Consider the following 15,356-nt stretch of genomic DNA (forward strand, 5'->3'; position numbering starts at 1 on the left):
AAGCTGCCATCCATCATAAAAGTTCATACATTCAACATTGATTCAAATATGCAAACAAAAACATTTGATTTTCAAAGGACTAAAAACTATCTTTAGAGATATATAAAACCAAAAAAATATGTTCAGAACCTATGTGATATACTTTTGAATTACTTCTAGAATTCCCACATCTTTTCCAAGTGTAACTGCCCTTCCCTTATGTACTGTCATGTGATGCTTTTGTCATATTATATATGCTTGGAATACTTGTGATAAAAGGATGTATAAAAAAAATCTAGCTTTTATTTGAAGTTCTGCTTATTTGAATAAAAAGCAGAAGATTAATAAGAATAAATCAATTATTAAACTTTAGTTTTTAAATGCAAATCTTTCGGTGGAGCAAATTGAAAATAGGGTGATGTGATGTTAACTTGTATTAAGCCCCCACTTTCTCTGCATCACACAATTTATAAAAAGCCCCCCCCCCCCCCAAAAAAAAAAAAAATAATAATATGAAATGTAAAATTTTTTTCATTTCATAATTTTTTAATTATTGGTGGGGTTCTTATATCAAAGAACTTATTCCACTTTATATGAATGGCTCATATACTAATTAACATTTGTTGATTTTCAACTACTATAATCACAGTGTAATAACCAGATGCCTTGTCTAATATTGAAAGCTATCTTCACAATGACCAATAAATAAAATTTTGTGTGGCCCCAAGTATGATATCTACAGGATGAAGAATGAGTACATAAAGCTGCAGGGTGTTCTGCAAAAAGCTAATAATTTATACATTCACACAAACAAAAGCACTCAAGTTGTACTAGATAATTCACTATCAGTGGTATAGAATTGGTCTGAAGAATCCATGGCCTGCATGTCAAACAATTATAACCTAGAAAAGATAAAATTTAAAAAATTATTTACTAGTTATCTACCTAGAAAACTGGTTATTTATGATTGATAGCTTTAAAAAAAATCTTTTGTTGTAAGAAATAAAACAATATTTTTGTGTTAACAATATTAATGAAGAACAAATTTCTCAAATTTTAGCAATTGTTTCAAGATTACAAAGAACCTTTTTTTAAGCTCATGTCTTTGCCAATGCAGAACATATGACCTCATAGATGAAGACACATCCAACATTTATTGGATGTCCTTCTTTTAAGTATCCCTTTCTAATTCCTTTGCTGTCTTTTCAGAATCTTCATCCTACTCATCCTACTTAGAATTAAAACATTGAATCCAAATACAGTACAATGGAATTATAGAATATTATATTTCCCACGTTTTAGGTTAAAAAAACATGCATTTATTAAAACATCCAACTGTACTGACATCCTACCGTACACAGGGTCTGTGCTAAGCATTCGGGAACCCTTGTCCTATACCATCGTGTTTGTAATATTTTTAACTAAATTTTTAGGTATGACTTATGAGGAAACTGGAAGAAGGTAAATTACTCACAATAGCACATCTTTTAGCACCTGACAACCCTATTAGGGACAGTAAGAATAAGACAAAATTACTTTAGCATTATATTTACACTGTTTAATCTTGATTTAGGATTTAAAATTTTGGGAATTCCATGAGGGTTGACTATTGGAAAAAATTGACTTAAGCAATATTTAGTAAAAAATAGTTATGCAAGGTAGTGCAAAGATAACCTTAGCATATTTTGCGAAAATTACACATTATTTTACATAAAATATTCATTTGAATGAGGGTAGGTCAACCTAAGTTGGCTTTTTAACTATTAGTGTTTATGGACAGTCCTTTTGCACAATGAAACGCAAATCAATACATCTCATGAATACACACAAAAATTGCTCCACACAAAAACCTTAAAACTCACAGCAAACACCAATGTGATGTCAACAGTTGAAGAACAAAATCTTGTTTTCATTCGCACACAAATTGAATCATTTGCTTCATAAATTTATTATTAACTTACTTTACTATCGTTGTACAAGATCAAGGTCTGATTTTGGAATGTCAAAAACTTCAGCAAACAATGGAGCTAAGTTGATGTGAACCCAGTTTGCTCGAAACCACCTAAGATGATCTAAATGTTTCTCTCCCAGGATGCGTAACTCGGGTAGTCTTGATATGAGTGTTGCAAACATATGAGGTTCTGAAGGATGATTGTCATTCAACAGACATTTTAATGCTTCTATCACTTTTTCTTGCCTCATTTGAATAGCTTTGTGATCATATATGCCATCACGTTCTGCAAAAAAGAAATTAAAATATATATATATATATATATACTTGTAATTTTATAAACATTACGTATATGTGCTCATATGAGGCAGTGATAAGCAAAGGGATGTAAGTGAACTTTATAAAATTTTGAGTAAGACGCATTTAAAGTTCTGGTCCTAGGTAGGCTTTCAATTTTTTATTTATTTTTTTCTAAATCATGCTGTACAGCAGCACCTACCAGGCTACTAGCACTATCTTTTGCCGCAAAGCAGAAGAGGTTCTCCTCCTACTACTTGTACTGGTTACCTCCATTTTTTAAATTTTGGCATTTGCATCCTTTAGCTTCTCACTGTCTTATACGTATTATGTATTAATAGACCAAATGCAAAATTCAAGGGTTACTGCAGAACAGAGGTTTTTCAGCAACCAAAATAAAGTTGCTTAAATATGGAATAAACAGCAACTAATGATTTTTTTTTCCTTTTAAACTAAATACTTATTGTAGATATTTACTGTACTTTATTTAAAAACTAGAGTACTACCCACTCTAGTGGCAGATTAACTATGTCAAAAATGTCACAATTGTGAAAGGCATCACGATCACAGGAGCTCCGAAAGAGATACAAAAATGCATATAATAAATGTTTTACTTAGTTCTGTGAAAGACATAAGGGCCCAAAAAACAAATTGCGACAGGCCCCCAAACCTGCCATGGCCATCATTCACCAATCCCCAAAAACAGCAAGCAGCCCCATTCAGATTCCCCCTTTGTTATTGCAGCCTAGTAGACATGAGGGTCATATTTAGTCACATATTTTGATAAAGTATCTGTCTTTAAACTGTAATCAGCCAACAAACAGACTGCAATCAAAAATAATTTTATTTCTCAAGTATGTAATACACAATATCAAAAATAAAACAAAAATAAGTTCCAAAAAGTATACAATGTTATCGCTCACATGAATGAAGTATGAGCTGATTCATGCATATTAAGAGAAAGCTTATTCATACACCTAAAAATCTACTGAGCATAGTTTTAAAAATTGAATGAGCTGGTGATTGAAATTAAAATACTCATTGGGTAACGACCCCAGTAATTGGCACTTTTAAGAATTTGTCCTTAAACTTATTTCTGTTTTCATTACTTAGAAAAAAAAATATTCACTTGCAAATATTTCTGCATTAAACAATGCACATCTGTGCATCTATTTAGTTCACTAAAATCAAAAATATTTGAAATGATATTTTTATAAAAAATATTTTTATAAAACGTTACCAAAATCCCCAGTAATTGGCACCTGATACCCCAGTGTATGACACCTTGTGATCCAGTAATTGGCACATGGTAGTAGAACTGGAATATCACTTTATTTTTCCATATTAGATTACATACAAATTTTATCACCATAAGAAGCATAATTACTGTTAATTTAAAATAGGTAATTTTACATAAATTAATGTTATATCACACATCTTGACGTTGAAAAAATATTTTAGAGAAATAAAATTAAATTTGAAGTGTTGCATAGAAAAAAATATCGAGATTATTGCTGTTTCATTAGTCGGTAGGCAGTTTCGATTTTACGAATTATAGCTGTTTCCACAGAAAAAGGAACATTAGGAACATTGACCCGATGATTCTAAGGGACAATAAAAAATGAACCGATTCTCTACCGTAGCAATATCGTACTGATGGCCAAACATATGTTTTTTATTAATTCTCTTAAATTTTAACAGCGTATTTTGAAGGATTCAAATCAATAATAGAACCCATACAGTATAGTTGCTGAAAAAGGATCGGAAATCAAACTAGTGACATATTGCACAACACATTAGTGTTTATAGGCACATGTGCCAATTACTGGAGACTAGCAAAACTGAATCACCACTAAATGGCATCCAGCATTATTTCAAAACTCCAAAAAGGGACAAAAATATATTTCTACCCACTCAAAGTAACACCTTTTAACTAAACAAAGTTTTTGACAACGAAAGTTTAAAATATATTTTAAGTCAGATTTTAATGGATTGATGCGTATGCTTGCCTTAAGACAGAGGAAGCTTTTGCAACAAAAATGGCTGATTTGACACAAGCCACAACTATTTCTCTTTCTTAAGCTCTGCTACCATTTAGTAACATGAATTGAAGTTATAATCTTTAAAGTAAATGTTCATTCAGTGGATATATAGATTTCTACTTTTAAAAGATTGGATATGAATCTTATTTTAGGACATTTTTGTTAGAAGTGCCTATCCCTGGTAACCTGCCAATTATTGGGGGGTGTTACCCTACTTAGCAAAAAATGTGCAACATCACTGTGTACTATGAGAAAAGAGAATTTAATCCATATATATTATTTAAAAAAATCAACTTTTCTGTAGATCTATAATGAAAGGGATTTTCAAAGTTATATGAGGTTATTTGACCAGTAAATGGACACTTAAGCACAATTTCACTTTCAGGAATTTACAGTTACGTTAAAAACAGCAAAAGTATAGTACAACAGTAAAAATATTTTCACTAATAAGTGTTATTATTCAGGGAAAGCCATGGAGAACTCTAGGGGGCGGAGGAGGTTAAATGAAAAAAAGTGTGACAACCTGATAAATAAACACATCTAATCAGAGAAAGAATACATAATTTTTCAGTCATTGTATAGAAGGAAGTTACTGTTGACAATTCCTTTGAGAAAAAACTTTTGAAACCAGAAACCTTATTTAATAATTAGTTCTGCCATGCTAAGCACGAAAGTCCTATTTGCAGCTGAGTTCAAAAGGAGAAATTGCTGTTTAAAGTTTTGTTCCTCCATGTACATGATTTACTTGCAACTTTTTTAGAATTTTTAAAAATAATTTCCCATTGACAAATGACCATAAAACATTGTATTTAGGTTAACTATGTGACAAAGAACCACCTGGTGACCGTAACTCAATTGTGATGAAAAGTGCAGATGTGACTTTTAAGCTCAGCACGGCAGAGCTGTTCCTTCACTAGGCTGTGTTTATTTACTGGTAAATGCTTAATAATATAACTAATTACCAGGCTTGGAGTAATTTTTGATTACGTAATTGTAATCCGCGTAACTAATTACAGTTTTCTGTAATCATAATCTGGCAATGAACCGTTAGTAATCTTGTAATCGTAATTTTAATCAAGTGTTTCTTGCATAATCGTAACAGTAATCTAATTCAATCAATCATAATTTTGCCTTGTAATCGTTTAATCTTGACTTGTTGAAAGTGAAAACTTTTAAGTTGCGATTCCACAATGGTGTGGAGAAAATATAAGAGTTCAATAGAAACACGACTTCAAACTTTTTAGTCAGAGCCTAAGGCTTTGCTGTTTAGTGGTCGTTAACGGCTGAGGATCATAAACAAGCTCTATTTGCTTTGTAGCCCGCAGGTGCCTTTGACAGGAACAGGAATGTCTCTGTCCCCCCAGATTTTAGAATTGATCATCAATTTTCCTTTTCATCTGTCAATAGCAAACAAACAAGCGCAGCTGCCGCCTGACAAAGAGAACAATATCAAATGCACAAACACATGCTTTCCGCCCCTTTCACACTTAGATTGATAAAAGAGCGACTGATTAGAACCGACACCACCGTGGTGTCAGTCAGGTGCCACAAAACCCTTATAAAGCGTACTAGTGCTCTTGTGCATTTGATTGTCCTTACGTTTTTTTTCTTTTGACACTTTTGAAAAATTTCAGTTTAAGACATACAAAATCACGAATTAAATATCAGTTTCTTTTCTTTCTGTAAAATGCTTATTTATGTTGGCATAGAAAACAAAAGAAAAAAACACATTATGGATTTTCAGCCCCTTAGAAATGTCCTGCATTCCTGCCCAAGGCACGAGCCCCGGTGCCTGTGCGATAAATAGGACCTGGTTATCTCTACAATATTAGTAAATCAAAAACCACAATTCTGTGACATTGTTACCACAAGTGTGGTATGAGAATAATATATATATATATGTACAGGTATACAAATGTGTGTCCCGGTGTGCAGTATCCCCCCCCCCACACCGAGTCTGTAATTGTAATCAAAATCGTAATCAGCATATCATAATTGTAATCGATTAACACTTTTTACACAATCTAATCATCGCTGTAATCGTAATTACATTTTGACTTGAGGATTATAATCTTAATCAGTTACATTTTCTCGTAATTGACTCGAAGCCTGCTAATTACACAAAAAAGTATATTCTATAAATTATTTAAACATAAATAATAAAGCCTTTGAAATTAAAATATGAACACATATCAAAGTGAAAGGTATGCAAACAGGGTCAGATTTATAAGTTTGGCAGCCCCATTTTCTAGCACTGAACCATACAGAACATCTATTATTAGCATTTTTTTTTGTATCTCTTTGCAGGTTCATCCCAATTGTGACATGGTAAATTCGCCACAGTATGCAATTAATCCATCTAAAAAATGTTTTCATTTATAAAACATTAGATAGTGGTGGAATTAATTATATAATGTCTACAATTGATATATTTACACTATTATTACCGTAAAAGTGGGTGAGAATGATACAAACTTCAGTTTTTATGTAATAAGCGTTCAAAGTACATTCTGGGCTAGCTCAGTTTCAATAGAAACTATTGTGCAACCTTCTCTGGTGATGAGAGAGTTTTATCACTCAAAATGGCCCACCAGAAGAATAACCTGGTGATTGTGAATTTATTTGTTGCGAACAACTGGTGCTACGTGTTTGTAGGTAGCTCAGAAATTCATGTCGGTGGACCTTTAGCGTAGAAGGAATCACAATTTGGTAAGTACCTTTCACTTTCATATTACATAAAGAAAGTTATCTCCAATTTTCATTCAAAACTAAAATATTTTAAAGTTGCTACAGTTGCAAATGTGTGAAGTTTATAATTTGGAGGGTGAGTGTAGTACAGTAATTAGTCGAAATTTTGGCGACTGCGTTGGGTTATCAGGGGAAAAAGTACCCAGGAAAAATCACGGGTGTAGATGCAAATGAGTTTGAAGTAGATGCAAGTGAGTTTGAAGTGAAGAAACAATGTTGAAGCAAGGTAAGTTTTAGCAGTCGCCTGAAAAAGATAAGATTTGGTATCCATCTTCAAAAATTATGAAGAAAACAAAGCCTTTGTTTTGTCTCAATATTATGATGTACCTGACTCTCCAAAGTTCAACTTTCAGCATAACTTACATTTACAACTCTCCTGTTAAAATATAAGAGATGTAGGAGTATGATACAATCCGCCAAAATCTATATAGTCCAGTCATATTAGACATTGAAATCGCAAAGTGTGATGTAGTTCTGATTTTTTAATATGTTGTTTGGGTCAGTTAGGGTATAGTAAACCTGAGTTTGCAGTTTTCAAAAACCTGTGCTCGCTGCGTAGTTCGCGAAAAACTGCAAAATTTTCGGACTTTTTTCAGTTTTTTTTTTAACTCCTAAACTATCCAACTTTTAATACTAAATGTGAATACCCGTTTTAAAGCACAATAAATTTAAACTAAAGTGGCGCTTTGTAGGGAAGAATTAAATAATGTCGAAGGATATCGGTGGATGTCTCATTTCCATACAGAGCAACTAGCTCCATCTCTACAGCTTCGGCTAAAGTTTCGTGACTCACTTCATGCAGGAAAGCTATGGTGGCCTGGTAAACCTAACACCGGTTCATTTAAAAAACACAGCACAGCTTTGTTTTTCTTTGCCACACATGGGAAGATGTGATATCATATCCAATAACTGCGTGAAGAAAGAATACGAATCTAAGAGCTATTCCATTTTTCCTCGGTTAAAAAAAAAATTATTAAGCTGAATACAAATTAACTGGACTTTGTTACTTTTCGAGAAGAAAATATTTTGAATGTTTGAGACAAAAACATCAAAAAAAAAAAAGTAGATCCACATGCTCTCCATCAACGATCACGATCTGTTGAGATGTACTTTTTTCGACGGCGGTTTGGATAATGTTTCAATCTGTTTCTCTTCTTGTTTTTTCTTTTATTTTCAATGCCCTCAAGTCCAAACCTTGGGAGCAACTCATTATTGAGGTATCCTTTATTATGCGATTTGGAAAACTGCTTCTACTGGGGCACTCTGATGTTGAGAAGTCAAATATAATCATATTTCTCTAGCGTGCAGTCGTTCTGGTGTATCCAAAGAAAGTACAAACGTCCCAGAGTCATTCCAGTCCTCCAATAAAGTTTAACATGAACACAATTCATGAAACTCCCCAAAAAAGCAGACAGCTGAATTGTTTAATATGTTGCCACTATGGATTTCTTCTCTTTTGTTCTCCAATAATTTCATTCAAACCTATTCATTACCCAAGTATGCTCACAAACTAGGCGAAAATTTATTGATTCTCAAAAGCCATGAAGTTTATTTCAGTGTACATAAAAAATCTTTTGAATAAATTCCCTTTTTCAGATCTGTTGTAAATGTAGGCGATCATTTTTTTAGTGGAAACCGAGACCTGCTAGTGAAAAAAAGGAAGCATTTTGGTTAATGTTTCCAGGTGTATCCCTATTTTCCATTCTTTCTGCTTGAATGATTTTTCAATAAGTATAGTCATTCGATAATATTGCACTTAAAGTTTACAGGGAGGCCCTTTTCACTCTAGGTTTCCCGCTGAAACTTTACACATTTGATATGATGAACCTGAAGAGGTTTAATTTCTTTTTCAAAAAGAATGAGTGAACTTTCATTTTTTCTTTGCTCGCCTGTCATCGGATAATTGAATCTCTTTACAAATTCTTCTGATATCAAAAATATTCTTTATTCAAATTAAAACTCGGTAGCTTACTTTCCAGTCGAAAAACGGAATGCGACCAAAAATTCATCAATGTGAAAGGTAAAGATAAGTAGGGGAAGGAATGTTTGCATTACCTGCCATAAGGCTGTCGACTATTGGCCTATTTTTTTTCCTTTTCATAACTGGTGAGTTTACCCAACACAGATAACTTATATAAACACACACTAGAGTCTTATTATATCATTCTTTGCCCCCTTTTTTTTAGACTAGGAGAATAGGATCTTCTATATTGTCTTGAAAATTGTTCTGTCTAATTTCTTCAAAAATCGAATTTTCCGATTATTTGTTTGTTTTGAGATTGTAAAAGAACTATTGAATCTATAGACTTTTTGGCTTAAATGAAAGCCAATTGAATTTACTGTAACATTATATCCAGTTTTTTTCTTGTTGAATAGGAATTGATGTCAATGTTTGGCCTAAGATGCAATCGAAGCATAATTATTTTATTTTTCACCAAAAATGGTCAATCTTTGAAGTATGATATCTCCTAAACTATTGGTCGTACAGAACGTCACTTGAGCTTAAATTGTTCAAAATTTAATGTGCTTTAAAATGGATATTGACATTTAGTATCAAAAGTTGGATAGTTTAGGAATTAAAAATAAAAAACTAAAAACGTCCGAAAATTACGCAGTTTTTGCGAATTACGCAGCGAGCACAGGTTTTTGAAAACTGCAAACTTAGATTTACATTACTCTAACTGACCCAAACAACATATTAAAAAATCAGAACTACATCGTGCTTTGTGATTTTAGCCCCTTTTTTGTATAATATGACTGGACTAATTTGAAAATGTTGAAACCTGTGCTGTACCATTCTCACCTGCAATGAGAGGGTGAGAATAGTACAAAGAAAAACTGCTCTGGAAGGGGCATGGGCAAAGTTCAAAATTATTTCAGGGTCGGAATCTAAGGTCAAGGTCCTAAACTATAATAATAACGCAACTTAATTTTTTTTTTTGAATGAATGTTGAGTAATTACAGTCAGAAATGTACCAAAACTACCATAGTCACCCGCTTCTACAGTACATTTGATTTTCTTCGACTATTATGGCTAATTCTTAGGTTCTTCTTCTAAAATTAAAGTTGTTCTGAAATGGCAGCTATTAATTAATTTATTGACAGATGGAGGACAAAGTTACCCTGCAGTAGATACCAAGTCATTGTGGTGTCGAAGGTAACAAATTTGCTGATGCTCTTGCTAATTGCAGACTCAAAATCTTACACAATTAGATCCTCCTGTTTGCTGCCATGCCATCAAAAGAATCATCACAGCTAGATTCAAGACCAATCAACGTGAAGTTATTTCCAAACTAATCAAGGAATATAGTTAGGGTTTTTTTATTGGGTAATTTCATTCTAAATGAATTATCCAGATGTATTGGGTAATCTCATTCTTTGCCCAGGCCTGTGAGATGAAAATACTGCTAATGAATTCAATTGTTTCATATGTTTTTCTGAGCTATATTGGGCTGCCCACTAAAGAGTATTGGCATTTATGCCTAGTTCTGGCATAAGTTAAATTAAAAAAAAAAAAAAAACAATTATTACATTCAGTAATGTTTGAAATGAAAATATTAACATGGTGGGAAAATTATACATCATTGCTCTCCAAGAGCAAAAGATACGTGTGAATCTACATTCATTATGAAAATCTATATATATAATTCTCTTACGTGCCGGCAAATGAAGGGGTGAATTTCTAAACCTCTGTTGGCAACACTTCGCCGATAAATCATGTAAACAAACTTCTACGTTGTTTTGAAATCTTGAATCACAGAATACTCAACGAACTTTTTTTTTTTTTGAGATGAGTTTGAGTCGGGCTGTGGCCCATTTCAACCTTAATCAGCAAAGAAAAGCTCAAAGAAGGCAGGAAACCGTTCTTGAATCCAATTTAAGACGAGCCATTTCCAGAGTTGTATTCTCTGATTCGCTGCCGATAATTTTTAGCGGCTGGGGAATTTTCAGTCAGCAGTTCCTTCAACAGATCAGGTGCGTCACACAATGCCGGTAACCGCACCTTTCCGTCATGGCAACATTTAGTATATTTATTTGCAGTATTACGCTCTTTCTGCCAATAAAGAGCACCACAAAATTCGCATTCTTCACACATTGCTCCACAATCATGTTCATCGGCAATGTTGTTTTGAACGCGTAGGCGCTTTGAGCGTCGTCTATTCTCTGCTTCAGTACGACAGTTCAGTTCAAAATGAATAACCGAGAAAGAATTTACTTTATTCCTTTTATTCTCAGCTGAAAGGTTTCGCCAAATTTGTTTAGGGTTATAGTAGTTTTAGTATTGTGCAAGCAAAGTAGCCTTGGCGAGTTTTCGCGTTTTTAGTTAAACCATTTTTTGTTCGTGACGTGGCAAGGATTCAGAATAACAACAAGAAGGACAAACGTTTGAGAAAATATGTTTGGTGCTCTCTGAGCCTGTTTTTAGTCATGGCCAGCTCTATGTGGCATTATCAAGAACAAGATCTTTTGAAGCAGTGTCAGTTGTGGCTCCCAAACGGGACATTTTTAATTGTGTATATGAGGAAGTTTTCTCAGATTAGAATATATAAGAGTGTAAATATGTAAATATATAAGAGTGTAAATAATGTAAATACATCCCTCGGGGGAGCCTGTAACCCCTAGAGGGCGCGTCCCCAGGTGGCGGATAGGGGAATGCCTTCATTGGTTTTCCAATGGGTGGTAGAAGGGAAATAAAATACCTTCCGCGGACCAACAGGTAGAAGTGCAATCTCTCCAAAGCAATGACAGACACTTTTGTATCTATAATGGTAAAGTTGTGCACATTGCCAAGGCAGTCATCTTACATACAGCAAAGTTAAACTGTCGAAAATCTGGCTAAAGCAGACAAATTAACATTATGAACGTAATTTTCATATTGGTTAAATGGATGGTGACCTAAATGCAATTACCAACTTTAATTTTTACGGAAAATTTTAGCTAGGCTAATGTATTGGCATACAGCGAGCGAGCGAAGCGAGCATGGATCGCGAAGCGATCCACAGGGAACTGCGTAAGCAGTTCCGGGGGTTGGCGAGCGATAGCGAGCAGGGGGCGATAGCCCCCTAGTTAAAAGAATATCTCTAAATACCTTTTTTTCCTCTTTTGTTCGAAATGAAAAAAGGGGATTTTGAATTAATTTATTGAGAAAACAAACTTAAGAAGCACTGTTAAAAGTCTAACAATTGACAATTTATGTTAAAGGCTTGTTCCAATAATAAGCAGAGAACATTTATTTATGTGAGTTAACTCTTTCTCATAATCTAGGCTTTATATTAATACAGTTGATTCTCTGTTTAACGACTTTCAAGGAACAACAAAACATTGCCTATAAGTAGAATACGTCCGTAAATAGAATGCTTTGAAAACTACAGTGGAGCATCCAGGACTGTGATAAGCCGTCTTTAGATAGAGAAAATCGTTAAATAGGGCGTCGTTAAACAGAGAGCCAACTGTAATTTTCAATAAGCAAGATAGTAGTCATCAAATCTATATGAATAGATAAATTTAAACAATTATTACAGCCATAAATTCCAGTATTTTCCATAATATTTTACTTAAAAGGTAAAATGATATAATCAATACCTGCAGTAAGAAGCACAACAGCACAGTATAAACCGATTTCAATGTCATTCAGTTGCAAGTCATTGAACCAGCATACAAAATTGAACACAAGGGAAACAAATTCTCGCTAGAAGGTAAATAGATTAATGTAGTCAATAATGTTATTTGAATGTATATAAAAATTTCAATCATGATTGAACTTCAGAGAAAAAAAAGGAATTAAAAAAGAAAAAGACAGAATAGTATAACATCAAACTTATGCACACATAAAACTTGTGAAAATTTTGACTAATTAATCAATATTTTTAATTATCTTATTGGCAATGCTATGGGATACAAAAGAAATACATAAGAAATTACTACGCTTATTTTTATAGTGAAAACTCCTGGAAAAGGAATATTTTTTTACATTAATTGTAAACTATTGTTGAACATTTTTCATAAAATGAATATTCAAATTACTCAGTGAAAGATTTTTTGTTTTAGCAGTCACATGATGCATTGCATTTTTGAAAAAAAATCCATAAATTAAGATAAGCCTCTAATCTTTGTTTACCACTCTTTTACTTCAAAACTTAAAATACCAGTAATTTTTCATTTATGTTATCGTTACCACCACAACATTTTGGATTAAATGCCTTAATAATAAGCTTTAAAAGCAAGAATTTTACTAGAAAATGTTCTTCACAGAGTGTCAAATATCTATAACTAATGTTGATATAATTTCAGATCACACATTTCACATTATAAAAGAGATAAATATAATTTAACTTTCGACACACTCAAGTCTCCGTCTTGTTGATAAACAATATACATATACAATATAATTAATACTAACAGGGTCATATCCAAAACTATACTTTATCATCGAGTAAAACACTTTAACAGTATTGTATGTTAAATAAGAAGTTAGTAGGAGACTGCTTTTTGATACCAATATTAGCACTCTCGTAATGTTACTGAACACAAATTCTGTCCTTTAATTTCCGAAAAACAGAAATCAATAAAACATCATCTAAACTGAAAATGAAGATAATAAATAAAAACTTTAGGTAATGATTAACTCAGACAAAATATTTTTCTAATTTCAATGTTAAGAACCGAACACTAGATATAAAATTCAAATCAAGAGTTAACCTGAATAAAAAGAGAGAATAATGAATAAGTGTCACATCATAAAACAACTAAACTAATACAATAATCAGATAATGAACCATAATTGGGGAAAGATAAAAATGTTAATGATACATTTTTACCCTGTTTCAATGATTATTGGCTAATTATTGAACTTTTATAGTAGTATTACCAAAGTAACACATGAAGTAAATAACTAGGGGAAAAACTAACTGTAAATTTTAAAATGAGGACTGTTTTGGAGAATCATAAAATTCAACACATTTAAAAACATTTGACATTTTAAATATTGGTGGTGCAAGAAATGACTTTATTTTTAATCCAAAAGTATGTTGCAATCAAGTTTTTTAGTGCACACAATATCACTCTCATAAGACTCAGTTGTTGTGCCAAATGTCATATCACAGCAATTCTCTTAACAGACATGATGGGGAGGGAAAGGATTTACATATTAGACGAAACAAAAGCTTATAGACTTAATATTTTGAAAAAAAAAAAAAAAAAAAACTTTATAATAATGAATTTACTATTTATTTAATTATATGAACATTTTTATTAGGTAGATTGAGATAAATCCATTTCCAGGATGTATATTTTCTTACGTATACTGTACTCTAATCAAAAGTCAACCGTAAAGAAGTTTTTTTTATTAAAAAAACTAGGAAAGGGGGCTTCACTCATAAACTCCTGTTCGCCATGCACAATGGCTCAATAACGCCTGGGGTGGATGAGGATTGATGGTTTTGATGCTTTTACCCCTGGCTGTCCTATCACTTAAGGCTTAGCAAGGTGAGACAGGGTGGAATGGCTTTCCCTGGATGCCCTATATCCAACGGTACCAGTATTGACCAGGTAGACTACTTTTAAAATCCAGAGAAAATACTTTTTCTAAAATATCTCTCTATTTACATAAAGATAAACTTTTATTGTTAAGATTGCATTTTAAGTTATTGAACTTTAAAACTGCAGTTTAGAAGAGAAAAATATACAAAAATAAAATTTCATACAAATCATAAATATACAAAGAGAAACAAACTTACATCAAACATTACTTCTAGCTGATTTTTAGACACATAGCTACCATCGTTGAATGTTATCGTACCATCCATGGGATTAATTAGACGTGCAGCATGAACGAGCCAAATTTCAAAGAACCCCAATTTAATACATAAAAGCTTGTCATCTTGTATTAGATCCTGAAATCCTGGTATACGTTTAGCAAATTCAACTATCTGCTGAATTGATGGAGTAAGTAATGATGCAAATTGTTGCCACATTATAATTTTCTGTAGTTCTAAGCTTCCAGCTCCAACCTGACCTTCAACAGCATTATGTTGATGTTCAGTCATAGCCTGTAGCAAAAGAAAGAGTATCTTTAATTTCTGCAACATTATAATGTATATTCCGAATTAAATACACAGCATCACATGTAGGATAACAATGATATATGAACGTTATGTTGGAAAGAACCACATAATCACTTAAAAAGCGAAATGAGGCAATGAGAAGCAAAGGGATGTTAGTGGAGTTCTAAGTTTTAATTTCCAGTCCTAGTTTGGCTTTTATCGAGTTGTTTTTCTAAATCTTGCTGTGTAGTAACACCTACCAGGGCTACTAGTCAGGGGCATGCACAGGGGGGGGGG

General features: G+C 32.9%; 1 protein-coding gene across 3 annotated transcripts in view; it reads right to left on the reverse strand.

Moving 5' to 3' along the window:
* Positions 1–543: 543 nt before the first annotated feature.
* The window catches only part of LOC129217820 (ecdysone-induced protein 78C-like), a 73,556-nt gene continuing 58,743 nt past the window's right edge, over positions 544–15,356 (reverse strand). For all 3 annotated transcript variants that reach the window (XM_054852159.1, XM_054852158.1, XM_054852160.1), the window contains exons 4-7: positions 14,754–15,065; positions 12,601–12,706; positions 1,941–2,216; positions 544–881 (exon numbers count right to left, since the gene is read on the reverse strand). In XM_054852159.1, the coding sequence (XP_054708134.1) occupies positions 1,945–2,216; positions 12,601–12,706; positions 14,754–15,065 (690 nt within the window). In that variant the 3' untranslated portion in view covers positions 544–881; positions 1,941–1,944. The remainder of the gene's footprint in view (positions 882–1,940; positions 2,217–12,600; positions 12,707–14,753; positions 15,066–15,356) is intronic.

This window comes from Uloborus diversus, chromosome 2 (genome assembly GCF_026930045.1).
Source record: "Uloborus diversus isolate 005 chromosome 2, Udiv.v.3.1, whole genome shotgun sequence".
Classification (NCBI taxonomy): domain Eukaryota; kingdom Metazoa; phylum Arthropoda; class Arachnida; order Araneae; family Uloboridae; genus Uloborus; species Uloborus diversus.